General features: G+C 40.9%; 1 protein-coding gene across 2 annotated transcripts in view; it reads left to right on the forward strand.

The window, feature by feature from the left end:
- Positions 1–469: 469 nt before the first annotated feature.
- The window catches only part of GPLD1 (glycosylphosphatidylinositol specific phospholipase D1), a gene marked incomplete at its 5' end in the record, with an annotated part of 48038 nt that continues 25546 nt past the window's right edge, over positions 470–22961 (forward strand). For both annotated transcript variants that reach the window (XM_084229122.1, XM_084229123.1), the window contains 11 exons: positions 470–566; positions 3247–3302; positions 6560–6638; positions 10600–10697; positions 11116–11226; positions 12111–12159; positions 13728–13782; positions 17467–17574; positions 17802–17829; positions 17925–18064; positions 22533–22598. In XM_084229122.1, coding sequence (XP_084085248.1) covers positions 470–566; positions 3247–3302; positions 6560–6638; positions 10600–10697; positions 11116–11226; positions 12111–12159; positions 13728–13782; positions 17467–17574; positions 17802–17829; positions 17925–18064; positions 22533–22598 — 887 coding nt within the window. The remainder of the gene's footprint in view (positions 567–3246; positions 3303–6559; positions 6639–10599; positions 10698–11115; positions 11227–12110; positions 12160–13727; positions 13783–17466; positions 17575–17801; positions 17830–17924; positions 18065–22532; positions 22599–22961) is intronic.

Below are 22961 nucleotides of genomic sequence, written 5' to 3' on the forward strand. Positions count from 1 at the left end.
TTCCCAGCACTCGTGGCTTCGCAGGCTGAGGAATCCCAGCAGCTTGATAAATGTGGGGGAAGGATGCATGGGAGATCAGCCCTAATAAAATGAGGCGATCTAATATATGTCCTATCGATAGAGGCAGGTGAGTCTTCTTTTAAGAAAGCAAAGGATGTTGGGAGACAACTTCACGTGCATCTGAAATGAACTTCCTCTTAAAAAGAAACCCACAGAAAACCTTAATCAGAAGATGCCACTGCTTCCCCCGGAGACTTTTCCACTTCACTGTATCACTTTTTTTCCTCTCCCAGGCCCAGTGGTTTGGCCCAGCGGTTTGTTTGCTGTCCTGGTGGAGTTAAACAGTAGTTAAACAGTTGGATTTCCCGAAAAATATATTCTTTTGAAAGGAGGCTGGGTTTCTGAATGGGAAGCTGTGGGTCTGGACCTGGATTTCAGTCTGTGAGCGGCTGCAGGGAGTAACCAGAACATGTCTGCTTCCAGGATCTGGTCTGGCCTGCTGATTCTGCTGGGCGCGTTCTGCCCGGGAGCCTCCTCGTGTGGCATCTCCACACACATCGAAATAGGTGGGTGCCCTCGACTCGTCAGGTAAGAAGGACAAGGAATCTGTCTAAAGATGGTAGGCAGCTGATTTAAAGGCGATTTGTGTGTTGAAAACAGTAACTGACAATGAAGGGGAGAACGCTTTGAGGGGGTTGGCTAGAAAGAGGGAATAAGCTGGAGCACCCAAGTCTCTTTGGGTACAAGGGTGCTGTTTTTCTGGGTAGAGAAATAACAAAGGGCTGGATAAGTTAGAGGGTTGCCACAAAGCTAAAGAATAGATCGAATGGGAGAGAAAATGGTCAAAATGGGTAGACTCTGGTAAGAGGAGGAACTAATTTTTGCTAGTTTACATTTCCAAGTGTGTATGTTGATTTATATATATATATATATATATTGTATATGCACACACACACACACACACACACGCGCGCGCCTCCTGTGGCCCCAGGGGTTTGTCCCCTGGCTCAGGTAGCTTTAAAGATGTTTTGTTTCTCTGAAACTAACCAAAGAAACAGACATAATCAAACTAAAATCCTAGAAATCTGCCTGCAGAACTGAGGCTAACCCGAAGGGAGAGAGGGTGGGGAGCAAAGTGTGGAATGGGCCCAATGGACTAGGCTGGAGGACTATCGGGCCTGGTGATGGGTGCGGTGTGGTAACTTAGATCCAAAGAACCTCGGAATCATGCTCATTGTATAATAAAATATATATAAAGATGGTTGGTTTCAGGCATGTCAGGGAAGCAGGGGAGTTTGGTTGCTGGCATTACAGGTGCTCGGGATTATGACAGGAGTTGGAAAGGATGAACGTTCAGCAAGCTTAGGGGTGAAGCTTTATCTGGATAGAGGTGCTTGATAGTGCAGAGATTTGGTTCTTGCATGAGGTGTAGTTGTATTATTTTTGCAACTCATGGGAATGTGAATCAGTGTGTTACACAATATATCCTTCGACAAAGTTCAGGTTCATTTTGGATGTATCCAACCTGATGTTCTAGGTTTCTTTTCCTTTATATAAAAATAATATTTTATAGTTATGCCACCTCTAGAAGGAATAAAACAGAACAAGATTACAAATGAAACATGAACATGTATCAGTGAAGAATGATCTAGATATGCAGTTCCAGACCTTTGCCATTTGAAGGCACAGAAGAGGTCACTGTGTCCACTTCCTGTTTTCTTTCACATTTGAAAAAACGGATCTGACAGTTTCATAGCTAATTTGTTAGTGACATGGCCTAGAATTACATGTCCTAACAGCTAGTCCAGTGTTTTTTGCAAAATTATTATTGCTGAAAGTGAGTTAGAAAACAATGGAAAAGAAAATTGATCTGAGGTTCTAATACCAGCTTTGCACCAAACTAGATGTGAGTCTGAGCAATTCAATTCTCTCTTACTTCCTCTTCTTAAATGAGGAGGCTGAATTTCTAAATTAATCCTAAACTTCCAAGTCTAAGTTTCTAAATGAATCCTAACTTCCAAGTCTAAGTTCTTTGAAACCGAAGTTGCCAAAACTGTTGAAGTGGACTAAAGAGGAATATAAATATTGTCCCCAATATAAATGGAATTAAGTTTTAAGCAATTATAAGAGAGATGAAATCTTAAAGTTTAATAAAATCTAGTAATTACTTGCTTTTATTTAGTAGAAACCAAAGGTCCTAACAGATTAATGTATAGTATTAATATATTAAATGTATTTAATACAATATAGAATATCAAATATGGAATATATTAATATATATTAAACATACATAGGTTCATATTAACACAATTGAAGGCAACTTCTAAACTGCACAGATTTTGAGGCATCTTTATATAAGGAGATAAAGCTCCTATATTTATTTACTAATAACTTAGATGTTTTTATAAAGATCGTGGTTTATGTTTTTGCTTCTTATATAGTGAATTAGTTAATTAGATTTGGCTTCATCCAAAGATTTGGGTCTGTAAATCACTGAAATCCTATCTATATGCTACTTGGGTGGTTTGTGAACTTGTCTCTTATGGTATCTATTATAATGTAGTTGTAATTATGTGTTTTTGCTGTATGCATTAAAAATTTGGATGTGATTCAGAGTGGAAATAATCTATTACTACTAAATGCGTCTTCACAAGGAATGCTTATTTACCTATTGATTCTAAGATTCAGTGTGTGTGTGTGAGTGTGTGTGTACTTGTGTGGGCATGTGGGTGCAGCAGGTGGCCTCTGACATTTATTTGTCCTTCTAAATGGTGAGTGAAGAAACATTTGTGTGTCAATGATTCAGTCAATGGTGTAGGCCTTGCCTCCTATTTCCTGCTTAGACTTCTCTACCTCAGTGTCTTGTTGAGGGAAAATCTGATGACAACTTCTGTTTCTTGAATTCCTACTATGTGTCAGCCAGTGTGTTTCTCATTTAGCATTTATTTTCTGTGATTCTCTGTAGGTATTGTGTACTTGTTGTCTATGGAAGGTTGCTTAGGCTTCGAGAGGTAAAGTAACTTGTCCGTAGAGGTAATTAAGCAGAAACTTTACATCACCATGCAAATTTTACTTGTATCATAACAATATAAATATGTCGAATGAAAATGACAAGTGCATACACATTTCATTTCCCAATCTTTGATAGTTACAACCACACAATTATATATTTTCCCTTCAAAATGATCTCTAGTGAGTTTTCAGTTACAGCTGAACTTCATTGACTTATGTATTTATTTCTCTCAGGACACAGAGCTCTGGAATTTCTCCATCTCCAGGATAGGAGTGTTAACTACAAAAAGGTAGAGTTTGATTTTGCTTTTATTCCTTGCGCATTAACTTTCTTCCAATGAAGGTCCTCACAGATATTTACCTATTCTCAAATTTGTTAAGCCCATTTTGGCGCTAACCAATATTTCTAGCTCTACAGCTAAATAATTCTTTGAGACAAAGATGTTTCTTAAATATTTACTTTTGATAAGAGTGGTGACTATATCCTGGTGCTATCAGAATTAGATCAAATTATTACCAGCACATCTTGATAACCAAATGGGAAGTGCAATGGTCAAATAACTAAAATGTATTATATCCCCACATTACTTTTAGTCACTAGTTTCAACTTCCTTAATCACAGGCCCCATGCCAGTATTTATATTGTATTTATATTGTAGTCATCTTCCCATTGTTTAAAAACAGTATTTAGAGTTGATCATCAACCTCATTCACCTGATAAAAAATAGCCAGGCAAGAGAAAGAGAAGCAGAGCTCATCACTCAGTCCTGAGAGTGATTTTTCTAGTAGAGGGATTCACGAACTCATTAGCTCAAGTGAAAACATGTTAAATGACTGTTGGCCATTTGCATTTCCTCTTTGGAGAAATGTCTTTTAAGTTCTTCTGCTCATTTCTTGACTGAATTGTTTATTTTGTTTTTGTTGAGCCAGGTGAGTTCTTTGTATATCTTTATGATCAGTCCTTTATCAGTTGGATGGAGTGCAAAGATTTTTTCCCCAATCAGTGGGGTGTCTCTCTGTTTTAGTTAATGTCTCTTTGGCTTTGCAGAAGCTTTTCAGTTTGATGTAATCCCAGGTGTTTGTCTTTGCTTTCACTATCACTGCTTTGGGTGATGAGTCTTTAAAGATGTTTCTGAGATGTATGTCTTGTAGTGTTTTCCCTATATTTTCTTCTATGTATTTTATGGTTTCAGGTATTATGTCCAGTTCTTTTATCCACTTTGCATTGTTTTTAAAAAAAAATAATATGAAAAAAAAAATAGGCTGCATAGTTAGTAAACAGTGAAGTCTATTTTCCTCAATACTCTTGCTTTCTTCTGGATCATGGTTTCACACCAGAGATCATTGTACTGCAAGTTATAGGACTGCCTTAAGAATGGCAAAAAAAAAAAAAAAAAAAAAACAGAAAGAAAAGATAATTTTTCTAACTTTCCAAAAGACAGGGATTATCTTGCTCTCTCTAATGTTGTCAAATCTCTTTTCAAAGCTTGATGGGAATCTTTGTGATTTCCTAGTCTCCCTATTTTTTTTTTTTACTTTTTAATTTTTTTAGTTTCTTACATTGTTATTTTTTTGCACAATATTTGATTTCTCTGCTCGTGTGTTGTCCCCATAAACCTCCTATCACCCCAACACCCACGAGCTGTCATCATAGTCCTTTGTGCTCTTCCTTCCCCTATTCACCCACCTCCCTCCCACCCCCTGCTGTGTGCCTCAGATTTGTAGTTTGCCTGCAAGTTTTGATGGAACTAGAAGGGATTATGCTGAGTGAAATAAGTCAGAAGGAAAAAGAAAAATATCAATGGTTTCCCTTATAGGAGGAATATAGGAAAGCAAACAAAGGATCAAAAAAAAAAAAAAGAATAGAGACAAAATTATACTCCCTATTAAATCTGCTTCTTGATGACCTCAAGGACTCACTGGCACAGTTTGCTGAAATGATACTGTAACGGCAAGAAGGGACAGGACACAGAGCAGACGGGGTAAAGGGGAGTCCTGAAGCTCTCAGTGCCTTTTCTGGTTTTTATTGGGGTTTACCAGGTACACAGCAGGCAGGGGTGCTGGGGGGCCGGGAGGCTGGCAGGCCTCCCAGCCCCCAGCAAGTCTTCACTCTGTCTGGGGTCTCTCTGCTTCTCTTGGCTCCTGCTCTGCTTCTCTTCCACTCTCCATTCATTCTCTTCTTGTGGTTCTGCTTCTGCTGGCGTCCCCATGACGCTGCCTTTATAAATCCAGCCTTAGCCCAGGTGTACCCCATCTACGTATGCCCACACCCTACTCCAGGTGCCTGCCATCAGGCTTGCATTCAGGACTACAGCGTTCTGTCATCAATCCTATTGGCGGGAAGGCAGAAAAGCCTGATACTTTTTACCTTACCCTAGAGATACAGTGAGAAATGGCCTGATGGGGGGGTGGATAGAGTCCCACAGACTGTTGGATAGAGTCTGCGCGTATGGGGTCTGACTCGTGTTAGTCTGGATTTATCTTTTTTTGGGACATTATCTATTGTTAGGACATCAGAGCCAACTGTACTTTAACAATGTTGACTGACACTAACTAAATTAATAGGAGAATAATGGATGAAGCTGAGAAAATGGGTGTGTTCACTAATCAGAATTGTAAGAACCTCACATTGGTGGTCATATGTCCTTTGTGGGTTAGAATGGAGTGAGCCAGTCAACCAAGGAAGAACATTCAAAGTATATATATTTTTAAAGATTTATTTATTTATGCATACAAGAACTGGGGTACAGTCCTGAGGTGTGGGGGGGTGAGAAGATTCACCAAAGACAGAGTGGGGAGCAGAGCAGGAGGATTGACTGAAATACACTGCTGAGGGGAGCAGCAGGTGAGTCAGGAGAGGTCTGCTGTGCCATGTGGGTATCTCCCTGGCTGGGGATCGAACTCATGCTGCAGAGGCTGTGGATTGCTTGATAGGTTGTGTCTTGACCCTTTGTGCCACCAGGGAGTCCCCAAGGAAGAACACTTAAAAGAGATCCTTTACTATCTACTTTTTTTAAATCATTTTTAAAGGGAAAGGATAATTTTTCTAACTTTCCAAAAGTAAGAATGCATAATCCTACCCAAAATTATAGGTACAACTATAAATCAGCCCATGTCTATTTCTCTGATATCTCTATATAGTCATAGATATACATGTATATGTGTGTATGTCTGTATTTTCCTCATTTCACTGGATCATGGAGAATCTTCCCACAAACCTGCTTCAGCTCAGTGAAATAGCCTTAGGGAAACCTTCCTCTTTTGGTGGACAGAAAGGAGGTGAAAATTCAAATAGGTGATTTTCACCACCTCTAAGTTAGCTTATGCTTGGTAGGAAAAATTGTCAAGTTTTAGACTGTAGTGAAATTTATTTATTATGTATGAAATTTATTAACTTATGCCTTGCTCCCTGCCTGCCTGCCTGCCTTCCTTCTACCCCCTAAATGGTTCTAGCCATCACAATTCATAGCTGGAAATGGACTGGTAAATAGTACTTCCCAAATTATTGTATCTTGCCCCCTAATCTCTGTATTTTTTTCATTTCCAGTTGTTACTTGCACACCAGGATGCCTATCAGGCTGGAACCGTGTTTCCTGATTCTTTTTATCCCGGCATCTGTGAAGGAGGTAAGATGACGATTTGCAGATCCAAAGGTCCCACTTTTACTTAGTTATTAGGCATAGCTGTGACTCAAAAAAGATGTAACAGCACATTCTGTGTTCCATAAATGTTGCTCAATGACTTGGTTCATTTAACCAAGTTTTCCATTTAACCACCATAGAAATTCTGAATGTTTTATTCTTAGGACCCTTACTCACTTTACTGCATTTATTTATTTATTTAAAAAATTTTTAAAACAGATTTATTTATTTATACAAGAACCGGGTTACAGGCCAGATGTGTGGGAGGGTGAGAGGATTCACCAGAGACAGAGTGGGGAACAGAACAGGCAGACTGACGAAATACACTACTGAGGGGAGCAGTGGGTGAGAGAGGAGAGGTCTGCCAGGCCATGTGGGACCCTCACCGGCCGGCTGGCTGGGATCATACTGGTGCTTCAGAGGCTCTGGACAGCTTCTCAGCACTGTGCTCAACCACCTGCACCACCAGGGGAGGCCCCTTTACTGCTTTTAAAGTTTTATTTATTTATGCATGCAAGAACTGGGGTACAGGCCAGAGATGTGGGGGGTGAGAGGATTCACCAGAGACAGAATGGGGGACAGAACAAGCAGACTGACTGAAATACACTGCTGAGGGAGCAGCGGGCAAGACAGGAGAAGTCAGTTGCACCATGTGGGTTGCTCCCTGGCCAGCTGGGGATCGAACTCATGCTGCAGAGGCTGCAGATTGCTTCATAGTGCGGTGCTTAACCCCTTGTGTGACCCGGGAGGGCCCCTTTACTGCTTTTAAATGGCAGAAGCAAAAGCATTTTGAAAAAGGTCAAAAGGCCTGAGTTTTTGTTCCTTCCATGTTGCCAGTTAGCATGTGACTTTCACAGTCACTTGTACACCAAGTTTCAGTTTCCATGTCTGTAGCAATAGTGATGTTAATTAATGCAGGTCCTGCTTCCTCACTGAATTTTTGTTGGCATTAATAGACACTATTTTGCCCAGTGGTTGGCAAATCTGAGGTCGTGTTATCAGCAAACTGGGTTTATGGGTTGTATCAGTCAAGGCCCCAGCATGACACACCCAAATGAGTAACTAGAAGCACATTTTATAAGAGGACTGTTTACAAAGGTATAAACAAGAAGTAAGACAATTGCAAGGGATGGTGTAGGGGAGGGAGTGGTTACTGGAATTGTGGACAAAGAGAAGGGATGTGAAGAGTGAAGGTTGGTGGGGTTGGGGGTCAGAACTTCCCTCAAGGGACATGGCAGCCCCCAGGACCCACAGAGAATGAATATCCCAACCTTTCTTGGTCTTTTTTCTCATCTGTCTGTTTTTCCCATTGGTCAAACCCAGCTGAACCAAAACCAGAGGCATTTGATGCAGGGTCACCTCAGAGGCTCACTGAAGGTTGGGGGAAAATGAGAATGGGTCTGTAGGGATGAAAAAAAAAAAAAAACATCCAGCACACTGCCTCATTGAATAAGCCTGTTTTTTGGAGGCCTGGTGTCCTCAGCACTGATCATCTCTCCCCCAACCTTTTTTTAAAATACAGTGATGCCGGGCCTCCCCGGTGGCGCAGCAGTTGAGCACTGGGTTGCGAAGCTGTCCGCAGCCTCTACAGTGCCAGTTCGATCCCCAGCCACCGGCGAGGGTCCCACATGGCGCGCAGACCTCTCCTGCCGCCCGCTGCTCCCCTCAGCAGTGTACTTCGTCAGTCTGCCTGTTCTGCCCCCTGCCCTGGTGAATTCTCTCACCCTCCCGCACTTCTGACTGTAACCAGTGCTTGTATAAATAAATAAATAAATCTTTAAAGAATATAAAAAAATAAAATAAAATACAGTGATGCCTTTAAGGTCAATGAAATGTTTGGGGGCTGTTCACTCCTATAGTTATCAACCCAGATAGCTAAACTTGTATATTTCTCATTTATGGATTTCCCCCTTTTCCCTCAAGTCTGTTAACTCTCATATCTCAATTCTATTAATTTGCATGTTTATTGTGTTTCTCCCTCTTTCTAACCTGTTACTTCAAATCTGTCACTTCCCAAACCATATTCCCATGAGGGGGGCTGCAATGTCTCTTGATATTTTAACAGTTCCTTGATATCTTCTAACATAAAAAAGAACAAAATAGAAAGGGAATTTGTTGTCAATTAAGTTTGAGAAACATTGTTTAATGTATGCCAATTTTAGAGCTAGAAAAAACACAATAATAAATCTTCTGGGAAGAATGAAAAGAATGCAGATTACCCAGTAATTGGGGTAATTTTATTTATTTACCTTTTTAAAGATTTATTTTTATTTATGCATACAAGAACTGGGATGTAGGCCAGAGGTGTGGGGGTGAGGATTTACCAGAGACAGAGCGGGGAGCAGAACAGGCGGATCTACCGAAATACACTGTGAGGGGAGCAGGGAGCTAGACAGGAGAGGTCTACTGTGCCATATGTGGGTAGCTCCCTGGCTGGGGATCAAACTCATGCCATAGTGGCTGGTGATAGCTTGATAGCATTGAGACTTTAACCTCTGTGCCTCCTGGGAGGCCCCTGTATAATTTATTTTTTTTAAGCAGTAAATACTTTTGCATCTGAGGTGAAGATCAACTCCCTTGCATGACTGAGAAATCAAAAAGGTCAATTGGAAAGGATTATAAAACAGACACTGATTACAACAAATCTGAGTTCAGGTTCTTGGATTTTCATGAATTTTTCTAAATCTTTTTGAATTCAGTAGCAGATCTCTTTCTTCTTGTATGATTCATTTTAATGTAATCTTTCAAAAGACTACTTTCTTAAACACTTACTTGCCAAAGAGACAGCTGTTTCTTCTTATACTCATAATTCGTCACTTTACCTAATGTTGAATTCTGTAATTACAGTTACATGATCACTGGTTTATATTCTGGGTTAGAAACAGACCTCACTGTTGGTAAGTTGTGCGCTGCTGTGGGGACAGAAGGGCTAAGGCCTCTGGACAGTGGCCTGTGTGCAGAGAGTATCCAACATGGCTATTCTTGTGCTTCCAGTCAGTCTTAGTTGCAGGGGGAAAATAAGCTTTGGTTAATCTATCAATTTGGTTAAGTGAAGCTTGTCAAAAGAGTGACTGCTATACTATTTAATTCTGGATTTTCACTCTATGCTATGCAATAGGCTTTCTAAGTTTTATCTCTAAGACAACGGGTGGAACAACTAAAATTTCTCAGTTATGACGTCTTTGAAAATCATTTTTAGAAAAACCAATGATTTAAAAGTGCTTAGAAAATTTTTACTTGAGCTACATCACAGAAAATTTGAACTGAGGGATCTGAACAGCGGGGTTTTGCTTTGAGCTACCCCTGAGATATTTGATTCTTCTTGAAGAATTTGTGGCCTTTGGAGGTTTAAAATAGATGCTAGTTCTGTTTTTCCAGCCCCTCTTGTGGGAATAAAGAGAAACAAGGGACAACTACCGACTCACTCAGATAATACTTGGGTAGAGTATTCTTTGGGGCTGATGCCATTTTAAGGCAATGATTGTAAACATAATGCTTGAAAGCCATTGGAATCTGCTTTTGTTTTTTGTTCTATTGGAGAGGTTTACTACGATGAAAAAATTATAGTAGAGAAATATTCTGTTGTGTATATACACCGCATCTTCTTTCTCCAATTATTCACTTAGGTTGTTGATGGACAAAGGTTTCTTTCTCTTTCACTCTCTCTCATGCACACACAACACGCATAATTTATTTTCTTAGTTCTAGGGCACAGATATTGAGAACACATCCACCCTCTTGCAGTCCAAGATGCTATGAGCCAGTTTAGGTTTCTTGTTTGACTTACTCTTCTGTTCTAGAGACTTCCTTTGAACATCAACAGAAGAAACTAAGAGTCTTGAGGAGAGAAAGGAAAAGAGATACAGCAGCTCAGCAGTCAGTGGTGGAAGATTTGGCTGGGAATCTCCAGCCATTTAAGGGCCGAGGTTTGCTTTTGTTTTGTCAGGAAAATTCCATGACGTGTCAGAGAGCACTCACTGGACGCCATTTCTGAATGCAAGCATTCATTATATCCGAGAGAACTATCCCCTGCCCTGGGAGGAGGTAGGTATGGCCCTCTAACCAGAAAAGCAAATTCAGTTCCATTCATATTTTTACACCTGCATTTGCCCTGTCTGTCTCCAACCCCCACCCCAGACCCTGTAGGGCCCCTCACCATTGTTTCTTCCATGTTCCATAATGCTTGGAACATCGTAGATGGCTAGTTCATACGTGGATAAATATTTTTTTTAATGTGCTAGTTAAGTCACTTCGTCATTTTGCTCCTGGAGTCATTAATCTGAAAGCACTTCCCAGGCTTTTGAAACAAAACATTTCAAAAAGTCCAGTGTATCTACCTCTGACTTTTTTTGGTTCCTTCTCAGTATTGGAAAAGGATTCATGTTTATTTAAACTAAATTAGAAAGGGTTGTTGTTGTAAAGGAATCTAAACACTCATGACTCTAGTTTGCTTATTTGGCAGGACACAGAGAAACTGGTAGCTTTCTTGTTTGGCATCACCTCTCACATGGTGGCAGATATCAGTTGGCATAGCCTGGGCATTCAGCAAGGATTCCTTAGGACAATGGGAATGGTGAGTACACGCCTTTAAGGGAAATGACTGAAGGGGAGGTACAGTCACACTCAATGTCAAAAGACCCTTGTGAAGGAAAGGAAGACTTTAGGTTATTCAGATATCATCCGGAAACAAGACTTCTCACCCTAACAGGTATTTGTTAGATTTCCACCTTTCTCTGTATGATAGTCTTCCTCTTTCGGTACTGGGTAAATTCGGCCACATGGGGAAAATGAGTAACATGCTCTCTGGACAGCAGGAGAGGTGCTGTTCTGTTGTACTGACAAGCAATATTTGAGAATCTTAATAAGGGTATGTATACCGACTCCTTGGGTCTTTTGAAAAGTAATCATTGCATGTGTTTTGATTGTCCCTTTTAATTTTTTTTTTTTTTTTTTTGTGGGACCCTCGCCGATGGCCGGGGATCGAACCGGCACTGCAGAGGCTGTGGGCAGCCTCGCAACCCAGCGCTCAACTGCTGCGCCACCAGGGGAGGCCCTGATTTTCCCTTTTAATTTTCTGTATGAAAATGTCATCGCCCCAAACAGAAAATTGAGATCTTACCTAGTAACTTGTTTCTGGAAATCCCTCTGGTCATTCATTGATATTAATATTATTCTATAAGAAGCTTAAACTTGGACTCACTAGACATTTTGGGCATATCTTATTGGGTGCAAATAGCTATAAGAGCTTTGTCTCCAGACATACAGTATACAACTCAGATGCCAATGTAATTTTCTTAACAAATAAAATAATGAAATGAAATGTTCTCCCGAAAATTGAGTCCATCGATTCAACCTTCTCAGTAATTGGGATAGGCAGTAATCTCCTCACTTGCCTGTGGAGTAGGAGTTTGGGCTTCCTTTTGTGATTTCTACCAGATGCTTCTCTTTCTTTTGCAGATTGATTTTCATGGCTCTTACTCTGATGCGCATTCTGCTGGAGATTTTGGTATGTTTATTTACATTTGCCATGTTTTCTTTTGTGGGAGTTATGTTTCATTTGTTGTGAAATAAAATGTGTTTTATCTTATCTTGCTAGTAGCATCTATTAATATACTTTCTACAGCTATTAGTACATTAGTATATAACACATATTAGTATATTAGTATATGGCAGATACTAATGTTTTCTATTTTAATATTGCATTCATTTATAGAGCATAGGATACCACATTTCAATACAGAGATGAATTTCTGACAAGTTGTGTACATGTGTATTCTTTATTTTTTTTTTTAAAGATTTAGTTATTTATTTATACAAGCCCTGGGTATAGTCAGAAGCGCAGGAGGGTGAGAGAATTCACCAGAGCCAGAGTGGGGAACAGAACAGGCAGACTGATGAAATACACTGCTGAGGGGAGCAGCGGGCATGGAAGGAGAGGTCTGCGGGCCATGTGGGACCCTCGCCAGCTGGCCAGGGATCGAACCGGCACTGCAGAGGCTGCGGGCAGCTTCGCAGCCCAACACTCAACCGCTGCACCACCGGGAAGGCCCTAAACTGTTTATTTTTTACATCATTGTCCATTTTTAAACAATATCTGCTTCCCCCCACCCCCTCAGGTGTAATCCCCATAGAATTTCCTTCCCCAATGCACCCGTGCACCATCACCTCAGTCCCCTGTGCTCCTCCCTCCCTCCCTCTGGTCCCTCTCCCTCCTCCTTCCCTGCAGGATGTCTCTGATTTATCATTGTCTGTTTTTGCTTTGCTGTGTTTTATATTGTTATTTTTTTTTTTACACTGATGTCATATTTGGTTCCCCTATATTCCTCCTATAAGTTACACGATCTTTGCTACAATTTTTATCATCGACTTATGTCAAAATTTTAGAAAAACTTTATTTTTATAGTGGATTAAAATTCATTACCTAGTGTCTCCTAATACTTTAGCCTTAGATTGGTAGCTCAACCATTTGTTGTTGTTGTGGTAAGTTATCTTTAAAGACAAAAATTAGATGGTGAGAAGTGAAGTGTTTGCTTACAAGAACCTTAATGGCTCATCTTAAAATTAAAGCCTTTTGCTGATATGGGTGATTCTTTCTTTATTTCCTTTTTGTTATTTTAAAAAATTTTATATTTTTTACATCATTTTTCATTGTTGCACAATGTATGCATTTTCATCTTGGTTATAGTCCCCATACAATTCCCACCCCCCCCTTGTTTTAATTCTACTCCCTCCTCCACCCCCCACCTAGTGTGTCTCTGGTTTATAGTTGCTTGTTGTCTATGGCCATACCACCCTGAAGGCACCCAATCTTGTCTGATAAGTAGGGTTGAGCCTGGTTAGTACTTGCATGGGTGATTATTTCTTAATTCATGTTTCACTAGCTAAGATGTTAAAAGATGTAAAAAAAAAAAAAGGTAGAGGTTACTTTTTCTTAAAGACATGCCTGTACCTGAAACATTGAACATAAGTATATAATAATGTGAAGGACCAATAATCTGGATTATGCACATTACTGTTGAATGCTGTGTGTTGTGATTCAGTCACCAATGTATAAATACTTTTCTCATCCCATAGGAGGAGACGTGTTGAGCCAGTCTGAGTTTAATTTTAATTACCTGGCACGGCGCTGGTAAGAGCATTGTCTATTTAAAAATGTGATATCTCACTAGCATTCAGGAGCATTGTCCTTACTTTTATATACAACTCTCTATGTCTAGGGTTTTGTTGTTGTTTTTTGGTAGAGACTTAAAAAAACTTCTCTAATGGTTATTGGACTGGATAGTTTTTCAATTTCTTCTAAAAGAGTTTTATGTTTTTCTAGAACTTTTCCATTTCATCAAAGGCTTAAAGATTTTGCTATAAGGCTATCTTCTTTCTCTTGTTTAATATATAGTTCCATTCTTTTTGTTATCCACAATGTTATTTATCCTGCCTCCTGTTATCAATCTTGTCAAATATTTTTCAGTTTTATTTTTTTTAAAAAGAACTTTTGAATTTATTGATCCTCTTTATTTTATGTTCATTTTCTCTTTCACTACTTTTTACTCATATTTATTTTCTCCTGCTTCCTTTGGGTTCCTATGAAATTCATTGAGTCTTGATTAAAGTCTAGCATGTGATCAACTTTTGTAACTATTCCATATGTGCTTGGGAAGAGTGGTAATTCTTCAATTTTGGGTTTAACTTTTTTTTTAAAGATTTATTTATTTATGCATACAAGAACTGGAGTACAGGCCAGAGGTTCAGGGGTTGAGAGGATTCACCAGAGACAGAGTGGGGAACAGAACAGGCAGATTGACTGAAATACACTGCTGAGGGGAGCAGAGGGTAAGACAGGAGAGGTCTGCTGTGCCATGTGGGTTGCTCCCTGGCTGGCTGGGGATCAAACTCATGTTGCAGACAGCTTCATAGTGCTGTACTTAACCCCTAGCACCATAAAGGAGGCCCAGTTTAATGTTTTGTTTGTGTTTGTTAGCTCTTACTAAGTTTGCTGTTTAATTAAAAAGATGTATAAGCTGTAAGATAGTCTTAACTATTTTTTAAATCAGCTTGATCTAACAATTAGTAGGAGAGAAATTTGTTTAAAAGTGTTCATCTATGGTAATGGATTTTTTTTCAATTCTTTTTGTTTTGCCAAATTACCACATATATTTAAGTTACCACATAACTTGGCAAAACAAGCAAGGTACATAGTCATTTGGTACATTCAGTCTCAAAAATCTTACCTTTCTAGTGAATTGCACCTTTTACCATGATGTAGTAATCCTCACAGATGTAGTATTTCTAACAGTGCTGGTTGCTTTCAAGTTGACTTTGTCAGACAGAACTGTACTTCCACTCTCTGTTCCATGCTGCTTGAAGACCTCAAGATTTGAGTTAGATTTGCAGTTTTTCCAGAGTTGGCCGTGGCTTCTGCAGGTTGCCTTCAGGCACTAATAACCTGGGACCACCACATCAAGTTACATACAACCATTAAAGCTTTAATTTCTTTTTTTTAAATATTTATTTATGCGTACAAGAGCTGGGGTACAGGCCAGAGGTGTGGAGGGTGGGTGAGAGGGTTCACCAGAGACAGAGTGGGGAGCAGAACAGGCAGATTGACCGAAGTACACTGCTGAGGGGAGCAGCGGGTGAGTCAGGAGAGGCCTGCTGTGCCATGTGGGTTGCTCCCTGGCTGGCTGGGGATTGAACTCGTGTTGCAGAGGCTGTGGATAGCTTCATAGGTTGCATCTTAACCTTCGCGCTGCCAGGGAGGCCCAAAGTTTTTCTTTCTTAAACATGGTTTACAACACTATATACGATTCAGAGATAGAGTAATCCACCCCTTCAGAATATGCTACCATACCACACCCACCACCAAGGCACCTACAGTCTTCTACCATAGTCTATTGTGCCTCCTCCCCATTTTGTTATAACCCACTTCCCCCTCCCAATCTGGATGCCTCAGTTCTATAATCAGCTTTCAGGGATTGGTTTTTTGAGTTGACTTTATCTGACCCTTTGTTTAGTTTCTCTCTATTCCATATATAAGTGAAATCATAGGGTATTTGTCATTCTTGTTCTGGTTTATTTTGCTTAGCATAATCCCTTTGAGCTCCATGTATGTTGTCAACCCTTACAGATTTTTCTGACTGCGCAGCATGATTATAATACAAAGTATTTGTGGGGCTAGGTAGAGGCTATTAATTCTAAGTGAAGATGATTTTAACCCCTCTATATCCATTGCCAAAATGAAGACGGACATGTTTCTTTGTTGTTCTTACTTGTATGTTGGGTTTCCAACTAGATTATACTTGTGCAGAAGAGGTAACCTTTTAAGTGGGGTTCTTCTCTGAGATGACCCTCTTTAGCTGGTTCCTATACTTTATCTCCTGCCTCCTGCAAACTGCACAACCATCAAAAATACCTTGAGGGGCCTCCCTGATGGCCTGGGGTTTAAGTCTCTATGCTATCACTATTATGGCCTGAGTTTGATCACCTGCCAGGGAGCTAACCCACATGGCACAGCAGACCTCTCTTGTCTCGCCTGCTGCTCCCCTCAGCAGTGTATTTCAGTAAATCTGACTGTTCTGCTCCCCATTCTGTCTCTGGTGAATCCTTTCACCAACCCCCTGTCCCCCACACCTCTGGACTACACTCCAGTTCTTTTACACAAAAATTGTGAAAAAAAAATACGTTCAAGTTCCCAAAGTTTGTCAGAAGTCCTGAAGGCAAAATCTGCTTTTCATACTCATTTACCTTCTAAAATTTCCAGTTTCAATTTGTTTTGGCCTTTGGAAAATTTTCATTTTGTTACTAGCTTGGTGATTCATCTAAAAAAATATTTTTGTCTAGCCTTTCAGGTTGTTTGTATTTGGAGGAGCATTCTGGGGTGCTGTTAAAGAGGACAAAGTGTACATCTCAATAGATTCTATTAAAGATAGTAAAATCAGATTTTACTGGTTCTTATTTCTGTCTGGTATATTCTAAGGATTTTGAGATGAAGGTGATTCAATATAAATCTAATGTTTAAGATGCTGTTCTTCCAACTGAAATAATATCTGTGAAACGAAAGCCTGACATAGAACATTTTTTACTGCCTTGCACTGTGCATCTTAAACGTAAGAGACTGGGATGAGGAGCCATCTTGGTGTTTTCAAAATAATAACTCGAGAATAATTCAATTTAAAAGGATAAGAACACTTTATTGCTCTTTGAACTCTTAATCCAAAAATTAAATGTGCCTTTTATATTTTATAGTTAATTTCCTATCTTTGCATGTACTTTCATAAATAACCTTCATAAATGTTTTACCAGACATATCCCCTGCATCACTAGACAAATTATTAAACTTTTCTATGCTTTAGTTTCCTCTTGGTGAAAGAAATATGGTAACACTGACCACCCAGGGTTGTTGGTAGAATTATTATTATTTTTAAAGATTTATTTATTTATGCATACAAGAACTGGGGTATAAGCCAGAGGTGGGGTGTGTGTGTGTGAGAGAGAGGATTTACCAGAGACAGAGTGGGGAGCAGAACAGGCAGACTGACTGAAATACACTGCTGAGGGGAGTAGCGGGCCAGACAGGAGAGGTCTGCTGTGCCATGTGGGTTGCTCCCTGGCAAGGGCCGGGAAATTGAACTCATGCTACAGTGGCTGGCAGCAGCTTGATAGTGCTATCTTTAACCCCTGCACCACCAGGGAAGTCCTGCTGGCAGAATTAAATAAATGGTGGCTATAAAGCTCTTCGCGTGGTATCTGATACATACTATTGCTGTTATTCTACTTCATAATCAAAACAATGCTTGTTTTATTCTAACGCATTCCTCAGGTATGTGCCTGTCACAGATCTCCTGGAAATTTACAAGAAACTGTATGGGCGAGAAGTCATCAGTAAACATGTGATTACAGACTGTTCCTACCTTCAGTTCTTAGAAATGTAGGTATAACCTACAGGAAAATTTGCAGCTGATGTTGTTGTGATTTCTTTGGCATGCTTCTTAATGATTTAGTTTCCTGTGAGTGAATTTTGATTTCTTGGATTTTGCTTATGCAAAGATGACTGTAATGGTGGATACATGTTGGTGGGGTTTTTCCTGCATTATTTGTTTCGCTTCATTAAAGAAACAACAGCTTACGGTTAAAAAATTGTTATTTGTGTTGCAGGCACGGTGAGATGTTAGCCATTTCCAAGGTAAAAGCTTCATCCTTCAAAATCTTAGTTTAAGCGATTATAAAGATACCAGGAAAACCAACTTATTTACTTAACTGTTTTTCTTTCTGCCATAGCTTTATCCTACTTTTTCTAGAAAGTCCCCATTTTTGGTGGAACAATTCCAAGAATATTTCCTTGGAGGATTAGACGACATGGCATTTTGGTCTACTAAAATTTATCATCTGACAAGCTTCATGTTAGAGAATGGAACCAGGTGAATTACTGTTTTTTTTTTTTTTTTTTACCCATCACTTTTTGCCTTGCTTTTCCTTTTCCTCTTCCCCACTCCCTAAGGTAAATCTCGGTTTTCTTATTTTATGTTTATTTATTTTTGTGTGTATAGAAGAACTGGGGGGCGGGTATAGGCCAGAGGGGCGGGCATGAGAGAATTCACCAGAGACAGAGTGGGGAGCAGAACAGGCAGACTGACTGAAATACACTGCTGAGGGGAGCAGCGGGCGAGACAGGCAAGGTCTGCTGCGCCATGTGTGTAGCTCCCTGGCTGGGGATCGCACTCAGGCTGTATTGGTAATAGTGCTGAGACTTAAGCCCTAGGGCACCAGGAAGGCCCTTTGGGTTTTCTTGAAACTGACTAAATGGGGAAAAAAAAAAAAACCCAACAAAGAAAGATGTCTCATGAAGTGCTGTCCCACCTAATGAAGAGGGAAGAGTGAAAACTCAATCATTTCAAAGCCCCAGCTAACTCCCATCTAGTTCAATTTGCTGCTGTTGCTCATGTTTTGGGGGCTGATAAATATTGCAAAATTTGTGGTCTTTGAGAAATAGCTCAAGTCAGGAGGAACTGGCTTCCACTACTGAGCTGTATCTGTTTCTTTTGGAAGAACCTATATTGTGGGCCAAGTGTCAGCTCTCCAGAGACTCCAGCATTGGATGTGGAGGGTCTCTTTTCTCCCCACTTTACCAACCACTGTCAGGTCAAGCTCTCCATACTCTAAAATGAAATCAGAAATGACTGTACTTGTAAAATACAGCCTTCTGTTGCAACTTGATATGTAGTCCAGATGAGACAGCTGGTCAACCTCCAGTAAGTTTTCTGTTTCTCCCCAGCATGACCAGGGCCAGTGTTAACCAGAGACTCAGGAGGCATGTAGACCAGGGTAGACTGAGATTATCCCCACTTCCAGGTCTCAGAGCATCTATCCAGGGCCCCAGAAAGTCTATGTTCCTCTCAGAAGCTGTTCCCAGCCCTATCACTGAGTATGCAGCTCTTCCCATGCTGCTGTACTGAGTGAGGCAGGTATGGGGTCTGGAGAGGGATATTGGGGGCAGCCCTGGATGCAGAGAATGGGGTACGTAGGAAGATTACACCGTAACCACAATAGGAGAGAGGGTTCCATGGCAGAAGCTGCCCCTGAGTCACTGTTCCATGAAAGAATCATAGGAGGATGGGGGTTTCTTAGCTCAGTGGCCTATGTAGGCATAGCTCTGGAATATTACACACTGGATCATGTTGCTTTGTCCTTAAAAACATTTGCTGGTACTCAGGTCATATTAACCATAATTATATGTTGTGTTAATTTGAAACAAAATCCCCTTTGATGATAAATTCAACTTTGGCCTTGTGGATAATTAAACTTGTTTTTAAGACTCGGTGAGTAACAATTTGGCAGACAAATAATTCAATGTGAATGTCATTTTTAAAATTTATTTTTATTTTTTATTTATTTTTTACTTTTTTAATTTATTTTGTTTTTTATTTTTTTAAAGATTTATTTACTTATGCATGAAAGAGCTGGGGTACAGGCCAGAGGTGTGGGAGGTGAGAGGATTCACCAGAGACAGATTGGGGAACAGAACAGACAGACTGACTGAAGTACACTCCTGAGGGGAGCAGTGGGCAAGTAAGGAGAGGTCTGCCGCGCCATATGGGTAGCTCCCTGGCTGGCCGGGGATCCAGCTTGTGCTGCGGAGGCTGTGGACAGCTTCATAGGTTGTGTCTTAACCCCTTGCGCCACCAGGGAGGTCCTTTTTTTTTTTTAAACAGTGAAATTGTTGTAGAGCAACCCCAATACAAAACGGGGTGCCTGACTGTGGGTCCTCACCCGCGCTTAAAAGGACTTATCCATGCTCTACTGCAGGCACACGTGAAAGGTTAATAAAAGGTTTATTTACAAGGGAATGGGAAATGAGGAAATGTACAGCTCTGGGTGAAAAGTGGGAGACAAAGTTTTAAATGAGTCCTACCCAATTCGCCGATTAGGAATCCCAAAATGGCGCTCTCAGAGCTGGCCGCCAGCCAGGAGCAGTGAAGCCAGGAGGCGAGCGATCGCGAGCCAGAGAGAGCCCAAGGCCCACGTGTTTGGTTTTTATATCCAACCTGGCTACCCAACTCCACCCTCAGGTCCCAGCCACCCTCCCTTGGAGGTGATGGGATTTGTCTTTCCCAAGGTCTTGATGGCTTTAGTCTGGAGTGGGGGTGGGGTCCACAAAGCCTGTATGGGATTAACTCAGGACATTATTTCCCCCTAACAAAATGGACCTCCAGTAACATCCCCAAGCTCTCCTATGGCTGTGGGTTTTTAGGTGTCTAAGAGTTAACAAGCAGAGTGTGAGCTTTGGAATCTGAGAGCTGCCACTTACCACTGAGTTATCCCAACCAAGTTACTAAACCTCCATAAGCCTTAGTTTCCTCCCCTGTAAAATGGGAGCAATAACAATTCTCTTTTTATCATAGGGTTGTTGTGAGCAGTAAATGAGATCACTCGGTGTTCAGCATGGAGTCAACTCTTAATCAGTGTTTTGCTACTAGTACCATATTTATTATTAGAAGGAAGTTAAGTTTATAGTGGATTTGTAACATATGGCCTTGTTAGAGTGAGTGACCTTCCTTTATTTGTTTTAAAAAGCCCATGTGTGTTAATCCTCAAACTGGAAAACAATCTATGTGTTTGCTTTTGGTTAGGCTGTTCAGTAGCTAAGGAAAGTATAGCTCAACCTCATCCTTTAATTAGGAAGAATTCATTAAGAAGGAAAAGGTTTCTTGTTTCTTGACCTGTCCTAATTTATCAAGGTGGGACATTCATTGAATTAATTGTATCTTTCTACACACTGGCAAAAACTCATCAGGATTGATGGGTAATCTGGAGAAGACTCCAAAAAAAGACCATACAATTTCATGATAGTAAGAAGAACAGGAACATTTTATATATTATATACATATTATAGTTATTATAGATACTGCTCAACTTTCTAATAATAGGTTATCGTCAAAGGTGAATTTATATTACTTGAAACTCATAGTGTCTCTTCCTAAAGAAATGGAAATCAATGTTACATTCCCAGTCAGAACTCTGCTTAACTCAAACAGTATTTGAACTGTAGCGCTGATGTTGTGAGTCTATTGTCTGAAGCCTAGTGGTGGGGAAAAGAGAATTCAGAGAAAAACCTTTTCCTCTGCCTAAAACTGGCCTGAAGAAAGACTTTGATAGGAACCTGCCTTCTATTTACTCCCACTTTTCCTTTTCCAGCAACTAGTCCTCCAGACTCCATACTACCCTGACCTCCCACAAGGTCCTCCATGCCAACCTGTCTCTCCTTCAAAAGAGTCTTCACTCTGGAGCAGACTCTTCCAGTGTAACACCCACTCCCTGATGCTTCTGTTCTCTCAGCTGCCTTTTCACTTGTTAAAGGGGGTATTTAGATATCCTTTCAATTACAGAGAATAACTCTTTGGTTTTTTTTTTTTTTTAAAGATTTTTTATTTATTTATACAAGCACTGGGTACAGTCAGAAGCGCAGGAGGGTGAGAGAATTCACCAGAGTCAGAGCGGGGAGCAGAGCAGGCAGAAGGACCGAAGTACACTGCTGAGGGGAGCAGCGGGCGGCAGGAGAGGTCTGCGCGCCATGTGGGACCCTCCTCCAGTGACCGGGGAGCAGCCGGGGATCGAACCGGGGCTGCAGAGGCTGCGGGCAGCTTCGCAACCCAGCGCTCAACCACTGCGCCACCAGGGAGGCCCTATAACTCTTTGTTTTTTAAAGGAATGAGATGAAAAAATTAAGACCCATTTGGGCATACATGGGCATAATCAGGCAGAGGATGTCATAATTGGGGATCGGCTCCTTTCACAGGGTTTGACTCTGAGAAGGTTCTTGTGCACATGGTTAACTCCGCAGAGGGAGGTGGGAGGGATGAGGAAGGCTGTGGTTCGGGGTGAAGGGCAGTGTGGGGCTGCCTGCATCACAGTATACTCTACAATCAGTTATCCACCATTGTTGGGAAGGACTTTACCTGTCCTGTCCTGTACCTGTAAGTAATGAGCACCCTCTGCACTAAGAATTTTGGAGGTGGTTTGAAGTGCACCATGGGTTGTCCGTAAACTCCCTATCTGTAAAGAAGGTTGAGATATGCCTAATTTGGGCCTCTCTGGTGGCACAAAGGGTTAAGCACAGCACCATGAAGCAATCCGCAGTCTCTGCAGCATAAGTTCGATCCCTGGCTGGCCAGGGAGATACCCACATGGCGCAGCAGATCTCGCTTGTCTTGCCACTGCTCCCCTCAGCAGTGTTTTCAGTCAGTCTGCCGGTTCTGTTCCCTGCTCTGTCTCTGGTGAATCCTCTCACCCGCCACAACTCTGGCCTGTACCCCAGCTCTTGTATGCATGAATAAATCTTAAAAAAAAAAAAAGAAATATGCCTAATTGATTGGACTATTATTTCCCCAGTGACTGCAGCCTACCTGAGAACCCTCTGTTCATTGCATGTGGTGGCCAGCGGAAGAATACCAGTGGGTAAGTGGATTCCGGAATTGTCCATAGAAAAAGAACATGTCACCCAGAGTGGTGTTCAATAGACCCAAATGCTTGGGACTTACTGACAGAGTGGGTCAAACTCCATTTCTGCCATTGACAGCTATGTGATTTTTATTAATTAATTAATTTTCTGACATTGTTGCTCATTTTTATACAATATTTGGTTTCTCCCTCAGGTGTAGTCCCTGTAGGTCTCCCACCACGATTGCATCTGTGATTCATCACCACAGTCCCTTGTTGCTCTTCCCTCCCCTGTTTTGACTCCTCTTCCTTCTCTTCCCTACAACTGTGTGATTTTAAACAAGATTTCTTAATGTTTTTGAGCGGCTGTTCCTCTGGCAA

The sequence above is a fragment of the Talpa europaea genome, assembly GCF_964194135.1.
Source record: "Talpa europaea genome assembly, chromosome: 2".
In the NCBI taxonomy this organism is placed as follows: domain Eukaryota; kingdom Metazoa; phylum Chordata; class Mammalia; order Eulipotyphla; family Talpidae; genus Talpa; species Talpa europaea.